This window comes from Sphaerodactylus townsendi, linkage group LG16, assembly GCF_021028975.2.
Source record: "Sphaerodactylus townsendi isolate TG3544 linkage group LG16, MPM_Stown_v2.3, whole genome shotgun sequence".
NCBI classification, from domain to species: Eukaryota; Metazoa; Chordata; class Lepidosauria; order Squamata; family Sphaerodactylidae; genus Sphaerodactylus; species Sphaerodactylus townsendi.
Window position 1 is genome coordinate 11,706,401 of NC_059440.1, and position 15,845 is coordinate 11,722,245.

General features: G+C 47.9%; 1 protein-coding gene across 1 annotated transcript in view; it reads left to right on the forward strand.

The window, feature by feature from the left end:
• The window catches only part of PITPNA (phosphatidylinositol transfer protein alpha), a 37,768-nt gene extending 22,137 nt beyond the window's left edge, over positions 1-15,631 (forward strand). Inside the window, exons 5-12 of the mRNA XM_048518678.1 lie at positions 4,337-4,344; positions 6,182-6,256; positions 7,174-7,257; positions 8,040-8,117; positions 9,166-9,273; positions 11,523-11,645; positions 11,970-12,042; positions 13,360-15,631. Of these exons, the coding sequence (XP_048374635.1) occupies positions 4,337-4,344; positions 6,182-6,256; positions 7,174-7,257; positions 8,040-8,117; positions 9,166-9,273; positions 11,523-11,645; positions 11,970-12,020 (527 nt within the window). The 3' untranslated portion in view covers positions 12,021-12,042; positions 13,360-15,631. The remainder of the gene's footprint in view (positions 1-4,336; positions 4,345-6,181; positions 6,257-7,173; positions 7,258-8,039; positions 8,118-9,165; positions 9,274-11,522; positions 11,646-11,969; positions 12,043-13,359) is intronic.
• Positions 15,632-15,845: the final 214 nt, after the last annotated feature.

Here is a 15,845-nt window from a genome sequence, read left to right on the forward strand (position 1 = left end):
ATTTTTGGTGAATAAACATAGTGTTTAATGCTGAAAACAGTAACGAACAATAACACTAGGACCAGCTTCAGAGCCAGTGGACCAATGTCGCACCAGAAAGCTGTCCCAAGAGGTCTGTTTCTGACGCCTCTTTAAGATTTGTCTGAAATGGGAAAGGCATTGTCATTAAACAAGTTGCAGACACGGCCTGCAACAGCTTTGTCCGGGTGATTTTTCTCCACAAACTCCTGCACCTTACTGCAAATCAATGAAAACTGAGACAAATCGATGAAAACCGAGACAAATTTTTCACTGAAAAAATCGATGAGAACCGAAACCGATGAAAACCGAAGGCAATGAAAACCGAGGTTCCACTGTATTTTGACCATGAGACATCGACTCCCTTGGCATCCATGGCTGCTTTATAGCATTGGTATGCTTTTCAGCCTTGAGCCCAGGCAAGCATGTACAAGTGCTAGGATTTCCCTTGTTTTGGAACAATATCAGAGTTTCATTTTAAAACTTTTTTGTTTGCTTCCAACTTCAAAGAAAGGCAGGAGAAGCCTTTTGTGCCCATTCTGCCCTGCTGGCAGCTGGGCAGTTTGGGAATGGCTGCCATGCTCACGCTGGCCTCTGAGCCTCCCTTCCTTGCCTGTTAGAGGCTTGGAGGTTATATGTGAAAGAGGGTGAGTGGGGCAAGAGATCATCTCCACTCTACATTCAGCATTGCCAGCTCCAGAATGCAATAAACCATAAACTGAATATGAGCCAGCAGTGTGATGTGGCAGCCAAGAAAGCCAATGCGATTCTGAGATCCATCAATAGGAGCATAGTGTCCAGGTGGAGGGACGTAATAGTACCTCTCTATTCTGCATTGCTCAGACCTCACCTGGAATACTGTGTTCAGTTCAGGGCACCGCAATGCAAGAAGGACATTGACAAACTGGAACGGGTCCAGAGGAGGGCAACCAAAATGGTAAAAGGTCTGGAATCCATGGCCTATGAGGAGAGGCTTAGGGAGCTGGGGATGTTTAGTTTGGTGAACAAAAGGTTAAGAGGTGACATGATAGCCATGTTTAGATGTTTGAAGGGATGTCATGTTGGTGAGGGAGCAAGCTTATTTTCTGCTGCTCCAGAGACTAGGACCAAGAATAATGGGTTCAAGGTGAAGGAAAAGAGATTCCACCTCAACATCAGGAAAAACTTCCTGACAGTAAGGGCTGCTCGACAGTGGAATGCACTACTTCAGAGTCTCCTTCTTTGTAGATTTTTAAAGAGAGGCTGGATGGCCACCTGTCAGGAGTGCTTTGATTGTGTGTTCCTGCATTGCAGAGGGTTGGACTTGATGGCCTTTGGGGGTATCTTCCAACTCTATGATTTTTGTGGTCTGGAGATTTCTTGTAACTCTGGGAGAACTCCAGACCCTGCCTGGGGGTTGGCAGCCCTTCGCACAGCAATGCACACAGCATCCTTCCCAGAATTTCTGTGCAGACATCTGCATGGAGAATGAAACTACCCCCACACCGTCCGATCCGGCTGCCACCTTTCAAAGGTGAGGTTAATTCTGCACAAATAGCCCTCCAAACAGAGCTGTGACGCATCATTTTCGAGCCCTGGCTTCAGTCCTCCTAGTTTTAACTTCTTGTTTTAAGAATGGAAAGAACGGAGGCGGCTGGTGTGAGCTGCGGCTGTCACCCAATCTCGCATGGCTTTGCTCATGAATAATTGAGCCCAGCTATTGGCAGGGTCTTGTTACTGGCAGCAGGCTGTAGAGCAAGGGCACCAGATCCAGTTACTACCCGCTGGGATGGGGGGGGGGTTGTGTTGGCTAGTGAGGCACCCTATTCCTGGGCAGAAGCGGCCAAGGGTTGTCGAACAGTAGGCAGCTGATCACTCTTGAGAGCCAGCGTGGCGTAGTGGTTAAGAGCAGGTGCACTCTGATCTGGAGAGCCGGGTTTGATTCCCCACTCTGCCACTTGAGCTGTGGAGGCTTATCTGGGGAACCAGATTAGCTTGTGCCCTTCAGCTGGGTGACCTTGGGCTAGTCACAGTTCTTCAGAGCTCTCTCAGCCCCACTCACCTCGCAGAGTGTTTGTTGTGGGGGAAGGAAGGGAAAGGAGATTGTAAGCCCCTTTGAGTCGCCTTACAGGAGAGAAAGGGGGGATATAAATCCAAGCTCTTCTTCTTGTTGTTTCATTGTCTTATCTGGGTGGGTCGTGTTGAACAAACAGAACTCAAGATTGCTCAGAGGTTGCTCATTTTAAGGCTGCGGTTTGGGAAATGGGCTGCCTGGCTTTCACGTGGCGTAAATTGTTTAAAAGATACATAGTGCCAGGTCGAAGATGCTTCAGTGCAAGTTTCCTCCGGAGTAGCTGTGTTCCAGTTGGGCGGTGATTTGCATTTGTTAGGTAGATGCCTAGATACTAGGAATCAGAATTCTTTATCAAGTTTTCTGTCAGCATGGCCAATTGGCCATGCTGGTAGGGGCTGATGGGAATTGTAGTTCCTGAACATCTGGAGAGCCGCAGGTTCCCTACCCCTGAGCTAGGGCCACAGAGTGGTTAAAGGGCTGTCATAAGACTCCCACTGGTGGGGCATGAAGACGAGGAGGAGGAAGAGTTTGGGTTGATGCCCTACTTTTCTCTCCTGTAGGGAGTCTCAAAGTGGGTTTCAACTCCTTCCCTTCCCCTCTCCACAGCAGACACCTTGTGAGGCAGGTGGGGCTGAGAGGGTTTTGAGACTTGCCCGTGACTAGCCCAAGGTCACCCAGCAGGCTTCATGTGGAGGAGCGGGGAATCAGGACACGCTAAAGTTCTTGTGAGGGGAAGGGGAGTAGAGTTTCGTTTTGTTAATTATGCGTTTTGCCTTAGGTCAGGACCAGGTGGCTACAAATAACTACTGAGGAGGTGGTGGACGCTTTCTTTGGGACTTGTAGGTACACGTGACAAACACACACACACATACACACACACACAGTGCAAGTGTGAAAGAAAGTGGCTTATTCGTGACCTGTGACTTTGGTCGTCAACAGGCTTGGAGAAAAAAAATATCCTTTTAACAAATGTCTGTCACATTGAGATCCAATTATGTAAAGTTTAATAAATACAGTTTTGGGTAGGTGTCTTCTGTGTTTAGCTCTTATCTATTCTATAGTATCTTTTCTATTTCTGTTCTGTTGAAAATATTGTGAAAATCAATCAAATTATTAAAAAAACCAAAATCTTAACGTTTGGGGAAATCAAACCCAAGTCACCAGATAAGAGTCTGCTGCTCATGTAGAGGAGTGGGAAATCAAACCAGATTACAGTCTGTTGCTCTTAACCACTACACCGTAGCCTCCCTCATCCCCAGAGTCAGGGTGTAGGACACAGAAAGAACTAGCCACTCTCTTTGTTGTGGTAGGGCAGTGGTGGCAAACCTATGGCACCCGTGCCAGAGGTGGCACTCAGAGTCCTCTTTGTGGGCACACGCGCCATCACCCCAGTTTGGGGACTTGGCAGTGGCATAGCATCAAGGGGGAGAGGGGTGTGCAACACACTGGGTGCATGCCCCTGCGAGGGCATGGCAAATGCATTCCAGAGGTGTGATGGGGTGTTTTGGGGCATTCCAGGGCGGGGCGGGGCAGACAGGGGGCGTGGCAGAGGCGTAGGACGCATGTGTGCCCTGGACGCAGTTTCCCCTTGCTCCGCCCCTAGCACTCAGTCTCTAAAACACAGGTGTCTAACTCGCGGCCCTCCAGATGTTATGGACTACAGTTCCCATCATCCCCTGCCAGCATCATCAAGGGATAATAGGAACTGTAGTCCATAACATCTGGAGAGCCATGAGTTTGACACCTGTGCTCTAAAAGGTTCGCCATCACTGATGTAGGGCATTTCATGCAAGGTTGCAGTCCAGGATAGAGTCTCATCTTCCTTCCTAATGAAACCTGCACCAATAGGGCATGAGCTCCATGCATAAGATGCCCCTCTGGGGTCTGTTAGAACCAAACAGCCAGACCCCTGAGCAGAGTGATCAATGCAGTGCCATAAAGGCAAGAATGGCTTTTTTAAAATAGAGGTTGTGGTAGATGCTTTGTGGAAGAGACAAGGATTTGGTGGTGTAGTAGGTGGGTTTTGAGTAGCAGAAGCTCTTGTCCTCCTGGGGGGTTGAAAGAACATGGGCAAAGAGCTCGTCCCTTTGTGCAGCTGTGTTTGGCTGCAGGGAAACCTTCAAATGGGCACTTGGGAGATGGTACCCAGTTGATGCCACTGTGTTTAGGTGTGGGATACTGCTGCATCTCTGAACACATCTCTGAATGCCTTCTCTCTCTCATTAAAGCTGTATTTTTCTTTCCATGTATCGACTTTCGGAGCAGTTATTACAGTAAGTATGGCTTTTAGTGATTTCCGTGTGTGTGTGTTTAAAGTGTTTGTGTTTGATTGGAGGCTTCTAAGGTCACTCCTTTCTCAGCTGGATTTGGCATAAGCCGCAACGTCTGTTTCAGCGGTGAATGACTTTAGATACTTTTAACTGATGACTAGCATCCACTTCTCACCTGTGAAACGGGGCAGTGAGCTTAGACTTGTGTGGGGATTCTGCGCTCTTTTAATAGCAATGGTTGTTTTTTTTCTTTGACCAAAGAAGAAAGTAAACCTCCTTCAGTCATCTCTAGCCCCGAGTCCTTTCTCCCTGCAGGCATGTTTCTTTGGCCACTCCAGAGGTTTTTTTGGCCACTCCAGAGTTTGCTGTGTCTTGTCCCAACTGGCTATTGAAACGGCTCTCCCTGTCCTACCTCCAGTTCCTGTACACTTTGCTCTGAGCTGCTTAGGAAAAAGGCAGGCACATAAATATTTTAAATACATTTTCTCCTGCTGCTTATGATAGCTTCCAGTGCATGTGTTCCGGCTAGTGTATTTCTGTATGAAATTGCACACGTGCACCTCTGTTTGCACAGCGTCTTAAGAAAACATGGCAGCCAGGAGCGGGATGCCAATAGTCATATCACAAAGGAGTAATTCAGGGTTGGGAACGGCACCCTCCAAATAACCTTGTAATTCTCCTGTGAACCAGAATCCCTCATCTGTCAGAGCAAATGTTGTTGGACTCAGATTGTAGATAGGAATAACTAGTGTTGATTCACGCCTTCAGCAGCCCCTGCCTAGCATGGCCAGTTGGCCCCTACTGGCAGGGGCTTCGATGGGAATCGTGAGTCCATGAACATCTGAGGGCCTGGAGTTTGACAATCTTTCATGGCCCCTAAGCAGAAGGCCAGTTGGCCCTACTGGCAGGGGCTGATGGGAATCGTAGTCCATGAACATCTGGAGGGCCTGAGTTTGACACCTATGGATGTGGCTTGGTCCCAGATAACCATATGTTTTAGCCTGATCCTTTATCTGTCTACCTATGGCGGTCACAAGGGGGAGAGGGCTGTTGCTTCCTTAGGGTGACCCTTTTTATAGTTCCGTTATAATGTTCAACTTGTGCGCCATTTCAGTGTTAAAATCTTGGTGTCCCTGAGCCTCTCTGCCAAATAACTGGAGAACAGCATTTATGGAAATGCTCTTGAGGGCCTGGAACCTCACTGTCAGCAGAATGTGGGAACATTTAGGATGTGTGCAGATGTATTATATGGTGCCCTAAAGTTTCAGGAGCAAAAGTGTACTGGTCCCTGCCCCAGGGAGCTTGCCATTAACTTCCAAACAATGGGAAAGAAGAAGGGAAGGGGTAAGGGATGCGAATATTAAGAACATAAGAACAAGCCTGCTGGATCAGACCAGAGTCCATCCAGTCCAGCACTCTGCTACTCGCAGTGGCCCACCAGGTGCCTTTGGGAGCTCACATGCAGGATGTGAAAGCAATGGCCTGCTGCTGCTGCTACTACTGAGCACCTGGTCTGCTAAGGCATTTGCAATCTCAGCTCAAGGAGGATCAAGATTGGTAGCCAAAGATCAACTTCTCCTCCATAAATCTGTCCAAGCCTTTTTCAAAGCTATCCAGGTTAGCGGCCATCACCACCTCCTGTGGCAGCATATTCCAAACCCCAATCACGCGCTGCGTGAAGAAGTGTTTCCTTTTATTAGTCCTAATTCTTCCCCCTAGCATTTTCAATGTATGCCCCATATTGTCTCGGCAACGATCAAATCATACCAACCACCAACCTGTCTTGCGATATGCATTTCTTAGCTCCCCAGCGGGTAATTGGATCTTCTCTTCCTTGCAGAATGAATACATGAAAGATGACTTTTTGATCAAAATTGAAACTTGGCACAAAGCAGACCTCGGGACACAGGAGAATGTAAGTGTGGCTGGCAAGGGTTTCGGTGGCTGGATCGTGGCCTGTCTTGGCAGCTGAACTATACATGGCTGCAGCAGGACTTCTTTGCCAAAGATTTCCCTGAAATGGCTTCTGCAGCAAAATGCAATAATAAAACGTGTTTTTGTGGAGCTCTCTTAATCCCTGTGTTGACTGTACCGGCCGCTGCCCCGTGAGAAATGCCGCTGGAATTCTTGCTTTGTACACAATGCAAGACAAACTTAGTCCTTTGCTGGGTGGTTGCTGAAGGCCGAACGTAATTCTTTCTCTGATGCAGGGACTTGGCAGAGCAAACTGGTTTTCACAGGGTGTTGGAGCCTCCCGCTCCCCAGCACGGCTTCTGATGGACTAAAGCTTGTTTTTCAAAAGCATCAAGCTAACATTTGAGAGGCAGCACAGGACAGCTGTCGAAGCTTTCTGGGATGTGGTTTTCACTAGGTCTTTGCAGACTTCTCGAACTTCTGGGTATATCTCCTGTGCCCCCTCTGGGAAGGAAAACTGTCTTATTTATGGGGAATTGCATCCTTTCCTACCTTTGCACTGCAATTTAGTAGGCGTTTCAAGCCTACTTGTTTCCTACCTTTAAGTTCTCCTTCAGCAGCTAGGGTCTGGTCTTGGTGCACCAGTGGGCGAGAACTGACAAATGTAGTATTGCACGCATCCCATGTCTTGTTAAAAATGTGCTCCTTCACATGTGGCTTTAGCATGCCACTTGGGGTCCAGATCTGTGGTGTGCTAACAATAGACACCAAGAAGCTCAGAGTACAAGCAAAATGCCAGGCATATGGAAGGTCTCGTTGGAAAGACTGTACTTGCCAGCGTAATTGTGTCGGGCCCAACTTGAAGTTGGGACGGGTGTCCGGACAGAAAGCCAAATCACTCCCTTGTTCTGCCTGCAGGTACATAAGCTGGACCCCAGCGAATGGAAAAACGTGGAAGCCATCTATATAGACATTGCAGAGCGGAGTCAAGTCCTCTCGAAGGTATGGCAGCCGTTCGCGAGAGCTTTGCGGATGACTCTCTTTGGGGACTGTCTTGGAGCAGGAAGGTCAAAAGCACGTGCAGTTGCTTGTTGCAAAGTTGACAAACCTGAAGCTGTGTCCTGGGATGGGTGTGGTTTTGAGTTTTCTCCTGCAGGCGTGTAGCGTGAGTGAGCAGCTGCGTGGAATGGCCGCGTGCTGCTCAAAACCCCACGTGTGTTTTCTGTGTGTAGGTTTTCAATGTTTGCTTTGAAAGCCGGTAGGAGACCTGAAAGTTCCTCTTTTTTGCTTTGGAACTGGGTTTTCTTTCAGACCTCCCATTAGCCATATCCTTGGCACTGCTCGGGCTGGAAAGTGACAGAGTTCAGCCCTCTGTCCTGCCAGCAAAGCATAGGCATGGGCAGAGTGTATTATGCCCAGGAGCTAGAAGAGCTGGTGACTCAAGCAAGAGAGCTACATCTCGTCCTGCATGAAAAGATGGTAGTGGTCAGTGGGGGAGTAGTGGGGAATCCATCCGGTTCCCTAATACACAGGGAGCCATGGGGTCTTGGACAGCCTGCAAGTGTCTGTTGCAGTACTAAATGGTGCAACAGAAGGATGGAAAACAGGTCTCATTTGCGGGTAGTTGGGTTCTTTTGTGTCATAATAGCTTTGAATTTAAATGCAAGTTAGTGATGAGGTTTGCAGCTGTTTTTCTACCACCTTCTGAACAAAAATGCTGGAATAGAGGGTCATGGTAGGCTTCCTGAAATAAACTGGCTCCTTCCTGTTTCTGTCTGCACCAGGATTACAAGCCAGAAGAAGACCCTTCAAAATTTAAATCCATCAAGACAGGTCGTGGCCCTCTAGGACCCAACTGGAAGGTGTGGTCTCTGCTTTTTTTGATTGTTGATGGGAGGGCATGTTGGTGTATTTCCAGCTTTTGTGCTAGCCGTACAGAAAACATCCCTTGTTGAGGAAAGCGTCATGTTATGGAAGAGTTATGGCAGTTATGAGAGCCACTGGATAGTTAAGGCAACGGTGTTTGTCAGCCATTATGGAGCCTTAGTGTCAGGACTACACCTCCCAGAATCCCCTGATCCCCGCCCCTGCCCGAGAGGTGGGAAAGAGGACCAGTAGCAATCCCAGGGGTGTGCTGTTGACCCTTAATGGCATGGGGGTCAAAATGGAGCCCTGTAGGTCATGAGAAGTGCTTCAAAAGCTCCAAAGAAAATACAGCTGCTAGTTTTTACGGAGCCCTAGTGTAGGTATTAAGAGCTGCCTGGCGTAGTGGTTAAGTGCTTGCGTTGCCACTCACACGGTCAGGAGTTCGAGCCCCCTGTGGGTCAGATATCCTGGCAGCTGGCTCATGGTCAACTCAGCCATCCATCCATTCCTTGGTCGGTAAATGAGTACCTAGCACATAGCTAGGGGGTAAAGTATAGCTGGGGAAAGCAATGGCAAACTACCCCACAAAAACGGCTTGCCTATGAAATCACTGCTTGCAGTGGTACCCCAGGGTCGGATACAATTGAAGGGGAAACTTTACCTTTAGTGTAGATATACATCTTCTTCCCAAGAGACGTCATGTAAATTGAGTGAATTTCTTTTTTAAAAAGCATTCAGCTCAAAAGAAGTAGCAAGGTGTTGACCTATCCACCTGTGCACCAAAAGCTTGGAAACTCTAGCCAAGCACCTGCTTAACTTCTGTACATGTGAGCAGAAAAACCTATTCCGCAGTCTCCACTGTATTTAAATACATCTTGGCCTGTCTGCCCCCCACCTTTTCCTTGGGTCCTCCAACTCCCAGTCTGCCTCCATGGCAGGCTAAGGACAACCAAAAGAGGATTATGTCACGTTAGATGTTTGTGTATACTGGGTTGGGTCACTGAATCGAGGGATCCTGTTCTGAAGGCCTGTGTCTGTTTGCAGAAGGAGATCGTCAAGTCAGACTGTCCGTACATGTGTGCTTACAAGCTAGTAACGGTCAAATTCAAATGGTGGGGGCTGCAGAACAAAGTTGAGAACTTTATACAGAAGGTGAGTGGAAAGCAGCAGTGGGGCTTAATGGGGAAAGCTAGCATGGATGAAGTGTTTAAGAGTGTCTGTCTGTAGCCTGAAGAACCGAGTTTGATTCCCCCCTCCTCCACCTGAGCAGCCGGCTCTGATCTGGAGAACCAGGCTGAACTCCTACTCGTCCACATAAAGCCTGCCGAGTGACTAGTCACAGTTCTCTCAGAACACTCCCAGCCCCACCTACCCAGAGGCAAATACATTTTTGCTGCCCCCCCTGGCGCGTGCCTGGTGCGATGCACACACCCCTGTCCCGTGGTAGCTACGCCACTGCACCTACCTCACGTGGCATCTGTTGTGGGAAGAGAAAGACCATTGCAAGCTGCTCCAAAACTCTTTATAGCAGAGAAACGCTGGGTATAAAAACCAGCTCTTCAAAAGTGGATGAGATTGCCCAGCCCTTTGCTTAGCCCTTTTTTTCCAGCATGAGAATAATCTCAGCAGAGGGGAGAATCATTTAACATTACTGACTCTCCTAAAAGCCTCTGAGAAATGAGTAGACAGCAGCAGCGGCAACTGGCTGCCGAAGGGCAAATGAATTGGAGTGTCATTACCCTCCTTAAGGTAAGAGCAGACATTGCGAAACCGTGGAGCCAGCTAATCCTGAGCGTACAGCTCCCATCTAAATCAGGATACCCTTGCTCTGATTCCAGCCAGGAAAACTTGAAAGGACAGCATTCTTACCCTGGGGCCCTTTACAGAGGAGTTACAGGAGTGGGTCACAGAGAGAAATGCACGTACTGCTCTCTTGTAATCCAATCTGGAGGAACCAGGTTTGATTCTCCGCTCTGCCGCTTGAGCTGTGGAGGCTTATCTGGGGAATTCAGATTCGCTTGTGCACTCCAAAGCACGCCAGCTGGGTGACCTTGGGCTAGTCGCAGTTCTTCTGAGCTCTCTCAGCCTCATCTACCTCACAGGGTGTTTGTTGTGAGGGAGGGAAGGGAAAGGAGATTGTAAGTCCCTTTGAGTCTCCTACAGGAGAGAAAGGGGGGATATAAATCCAATTCTTCTTGTACCCTAGACAGTCCTTGTTGGAAGACAGCCTTGGAAGTCAACCTCCAGGGCAAATTCAAAAAATGTGGGGTGGGTGCACTGAGTAAATACTGCCAATCCACTTTTGCCCCCCGAGGACCCACACACTTGTCTTAAGACAGCAGTGCATTTTAAATGTTTATAATGAAAATTCTTGTCTTTACATATGTACAAAAGAACTTCTCGAGTCTTTCACCCAAAGAATGCTTTCAGCTTGCAAAACAAATATTAGCAACATATAAATAATCTATCAAACCCAAACGTGATTGTGGACTGGTGCTAGATTATTTACATGTTGCCATTTTCATTATAAAGATTTAAAATGCAGTGCTGTCTTCGGACAAGTGTGTGAGCCCTGAGGGTGTAAAAGTGGATTGTCAGTATATAACCTCCAGGGCAAAGGCAAGCACTATGACCGAGTAGAACCCCAGTGCTTTGAAAGGCACCAGGGAGATCGCAAACCTTCTAATGACGTGTCAAGCAATGACCCACTTTATGGGAATCCTTCTGCCTCTTCTTCACTGTGGTTGCAAGATCTTGGAATGGTCAGCCAAGATGATTGAAGGATGCAGCCAGGAGCTCCACGTTCCAATTGAGTGAAAAGCGATAAGTCATAAATTTAACGAGTGCGGTCTTAGACAAGCAGTATAAGAGAAGCACATAAAATGGAAAACACTGCATACAATAAAACATTTGTCACATTAATACAAAATTTACTGAGTACAAAAAAAATAACAAAATAGGTACAACTCTTTATGATAAAACACTTGTTTATCATGAGCAGGGGCGGAGGGAGGGGAAACTGCGCCCGGGGCACGCATCGCCCTCCGTCCCTGCCACACTCACGTCCTGGAATGCCCCCTCCAGGCCCCCACAGGGGTGCATGCCCAGTGTGTCACGCCCACGCTTCCTTGGCACTACACCACTGATCCTGAGACTGTTTTTTTATATGCAAGAGAACAGAAATTTGCCACAGCATGGGAAATATTAGGGTCCCTACCCACGAGCAAAACTTGAATGAAAAAAATATCTGTATCAGTTGCTTGGATTTGGAGTGAAAAGTAAAGACGCAGGGATTGTTTTCTGAGCTGTAGCCTTATGGGACTCTTTCTGGTCCCATCGTGACGTGTTGTTCCTCGGACCTCTTGCCAAGCCTCACGGCTCTGTTCTTGTTTCTTTCACAGCAAGAAAGACGACTTTTCACAAATTTCCACCGGCAGCTATTTTGCTGGCTTGATAAATGGGTTGACCTGACAATGGAAGATATTCGCAGGATGGAAGATGACACCAAGAGGCAGCTGGACGAGGTGAGTGGCATGTGGGCAGACAGAGGGACTGGCTGCTAAGGCTCCCCCTCCCCCCCCCGCCCCCGGGCCCCTTGTATTCCTGGACAGGCCTCAGTGGGATGGTAAATTCCCTTAGGTCTCTCGGCACTGCTGAGAGTAAAGAGTTTTCATTCTGTGCGCTTCCTGCCTATTGGACAGGGCATTGCTTGCACAGGGAGCAAGACCATGCTGAGACCGCTTGCTGCCAGAGATCCACTCTTTCCTCCTTGCTGGCTGCAGGAAGGTTTCATCCTTTCCCAGCCCTGTTTTCCAGAGCACCAAAGATTGCTTTATTTTTTGCTGCAGATGCGACAGAAGGATCCCCTGAAAGGAACATCAGCTGCTACAGATGACTAGTGTGGATTCCTCTTTGTGCTCAGTAGGTACCCAAAGGGCTTTCCTTCAAAGTGAGAAAGCAGGCAATCCCATCCGTCTTCGTTACTGTCCTAGACCAGCATGGAGGAGAAAGGAGGCAATTCTGATAAACGTGGGGAATAAAATAAGATGCCGACTATTCTGGGTGGAAAATATTTTCCCCTCAATTAAGTCAGTTAATGGTTAAAAAGAAAACCTATGTTACACTGGTTGGTCTGAAGTGCATCCTTTGGGGGCAGCAGGTCCCTCTGGGTAGACTGCAGGGTTCGAAGATGGGTGTCTTGCCACTGAGCAGAAGATGGAAGAAACTGGACCTTTGGTCGCTCTGTGATGTGCAGTATTAAACTGGTTTCTTCTCATCTCGGAAAGCAAAAACAATGTCTTTTTCAATTTTAAAGTAAGTCTTGAGGGGTTGGACTTTTATAAACACACAGCCAAAACAGAGCCCAGGAACTGCACCATCGAGCTCCTAGCGTGGCGTAGTGGTTAAGAGCAGGTGGATTCTAATCTGGAGAACCGGGTTTGATTCTCCACTCCTCCACCTGAGTGGCAGAGGCTTATCTGGTGAACCAGATGTGCACTCCTACATTCCTGCTGGGTGACCATGGGCTAGTCACAGTTCTTTGGAACTCTCTCAGCCCCACCTACCTCACAAGGTGTCTCTGTGGGGAGAGGAAGGGAAAGGAGTTTGTGAGCCACCTTGAGTCTCCTTACAGGAGAGAAAGGTGGGATATACATTCAGACTTTTTCTTCTTCCTAGCTGGTTGCTATGGTTTTATAGATTATAGAAATGTTTCAAGGGCTACCTCCTGTTTTATGCTGTCCAGCTCACCAGTGGAGATCCTACTTGCAAGCCCTGATCTGTGTCCTTGCCTGCAGAAGCTGGGTGGGTGGCAACCAGAGACTTGTTTATTTTCAATCGGGGGCACCTCTGCTGTGGAATGTTGTCCCCCCTGAGTTTTACCAGTTGCCTAGCTATGAGTCATGAGTCCAGAACATTTGTTTTTATACAGGCTTTTAACTAGGGGACTGATCTTATTAGCTGTTACAATCCGCTTCTAGCTTGAGAATTTATAAGGATTATTTAGGTTGCCAAATGTTTTCTTTGTCTGCATTGTATGTCCTTTTATGGTTATGTATTTTTATTGGCTGTTCTTAAATGGTGTTTAATTTCCTTGTCTGTGTGTTTTGTGGCTTTCTTTAATTTTGTGAGCTGGTCATTGAAGAGGTGGCATATAACTGTATTGAAGACGTAAGATTTGCTATTGCCTTGGAGACACGAACCCGTCACTTAACCTTTCTTTTTTCCCTTTCTCCCCAGTTGCAAATGTCAGCAGGAAGGCCCAAGAATTCTATCTTCTTGACCAATGGACCATCTCTGGATCAAGTTGTCCTCTATCCAGTCAGCAGGCAACTTCCAACCTCCCCTAGCTAACTCTAGTTGCCCCTTTAATATTGTGAGCAAATAGACAGTTGTCCGGTCCTGAGCACTCCAGCACTGGCTCCTGGGAAGGAGGCCGCTCCGCGGGGACAGCTGCGCCTGTGACGCCACCTTCTTCTGCAATGTCCAGACCAGTTTCTATGTGGCCCTCTTTGATTTTTACGTGACATTTTTAGCTGAAAATAGTTTTGTGACGTGATTTAGATTCCTATGCGTACATATCATTTCCTTTGAAGCACTGGGATAAATTCTGCTGCCTTTTTGTTTCTCTCCAGCTCTTCATCTTCCTTCAGTCATTCACGGAGAGGGGAACTCAGTATTAGAGTTGCAATGATTGCAGTTCCGTAGGATTCTAGAATGATGTGCAGGGTTCTTGTTGTCCAGGGACAGGAGTTGTTGCTGCCACAAGAGGTCTTTAAACGCTGGGGAGGGGTGTCCTTTACTGCTTGCCTCTAGTCTAATGAGCGCTCAGTCATGTCGTTTTGGAGGCCACGTTTGCTGCTTTGGGGGTTATGAGCTTTAAAAGCAGAATGAATTGCCCCTCCCCAAGATAGTGGCGAAAACTTTTGCTTTTTAGTCCCCTATTTCAGTTGATAAGGGAAATGGATTTCCATTGGACCACGAGAAATTGTGTAAGCCAAATTCAGTTCTTTTAAATTCAGGTCCTGCTCAGGCTCCTCGTGCCCTGCTGCTTTAAAGCAGTAAGAGCGCTGGCCCTGAGAGATTTTTGTGGAAGGAGATTCATTTGCCTTTGCGGAGTGTAAAATATAAGCGAATAATTTTTTTTAAATAAAAAAAATCACAGGCCCTACTTATAAGATGGCCAAGCCCTTTGCTGCTGGAAGAGTAGGCCGCCTGAAGACCAGACTCCTCCTCCTCTTTGTGTTTATTTTGGACAATCACATGAGCAGAATTGAAGGAACTCTGTTGGCACGACTAGCTGGGTCTCCGCGGCTTCCTGCGAGGCAGCAACTTTGCAAGCAGGCCTCCTTTCTCTCCAAAGCAAGCTGCATCTGGAAGAGAATAATTCCCACCCCCACGGCTGTCTGCCGCTGGTTCCATATGCCGGGGATTCTAAGAAGCCCAGAGATGTGCTTTGGTAAATTAGTAGGAGAGAAGGACTTGGTTCGTATGTAGGTTAAATCTTTGCATCTCTGCTTCTGAAGAGGGGAGGGGGGCCCTGCTTCTGAGGAAGCAGTTTTTATCCCTGTTTGTCCGTTCTTTTGCCTTACTGATGACCAAGTGCAATAAGCAAGTTTTTCAGCAGTTGCTTTCTGAATTACCATGCAGGGCTATCTATATAGTTTTCTTTTTTCAAAGTTGAGTTTTAGGTGACTGTTCTGTTTTGTTTTTCCTAAAGAGAAGCCCTGCAGTCAAGGCAAAGCTGTTTTGGTCCCAGAACAAGCAAGGTGCTCCTTTATCCTTTTCCTCCCGGCAAGCAAGCCAGCAGGGTAATCTTGTAGAGCATGTAAGATATTGAAATAAAAAAACCTGGGGATTAATACAAATAAAACAAAGTATATATTATATATATTTATTGACTAATGAATTGTAAGAGGATTCTGAACGCCTGAAGCTGTTTTCACGGGCGGTGCTTACAAAACAGGGGCTTGCTTTCTGGTGACACCGTCTCCATGGAAACAGGCTGTGACATTTCAAAGGAAGTAGAATGGGGGAAAGAGGAATCCAGAAAGATTCTGGGCAGGAAGGTGCAAGCTCTTATTAGAACACAAAGCTTTGCTGTGTTCCGCAGTAAGAGCCAGAAGAATGCAAAGAACTTCTGTGGAGTCCTTCCCCTCTGAGCTGCAACTGAGCCCTTCTCTTCCCCCTGCCCCCCACCCCACCCCACCCTCCAGCTCCTGCTGCTGCTCAAGCGCTGTATAATGTTTTGCATCGGCTTCATAATCCAGAACCCCCAGAGCTGCTGGGAAGGGAGAGTGGGTTCTGCGCCCCTCTCTCTGCTTCCGCCTCTGTAGCTCTGGGGCGAGGGAGAGGAGGGCCCCAGGGGGTTTGGTTCTGAAAATGCATATCCTTTGTCGCCTTGATTAGCTGAGCTCCTTGTTTTTTTTCATGTGAGTTTGTGCCTTTCTGTCTCCTGACCTTCCAATACTGGCCTATTGGAAGCCACTCCAATAAAATCATAGAGGAAGCAGCTTGACGTCTGCCTCGATTTGTGGGCCGGGGGGGGGGTTGTTGTGTGCGCTGGGGGCGGCCAGGGAGCGAGTTCGAGTTCCGAGCGGGAGGGCGCAGCCAGGAGCGCACCCCAAAGCCAACTTTCCCGGAGTGTCGCTGTTTCTCGATTGCGCATGCGCTCTCGTCCCACCTCGAGTTGACTTGCTGGAGGGGGGGCGGAGTGCGCGCCTCAG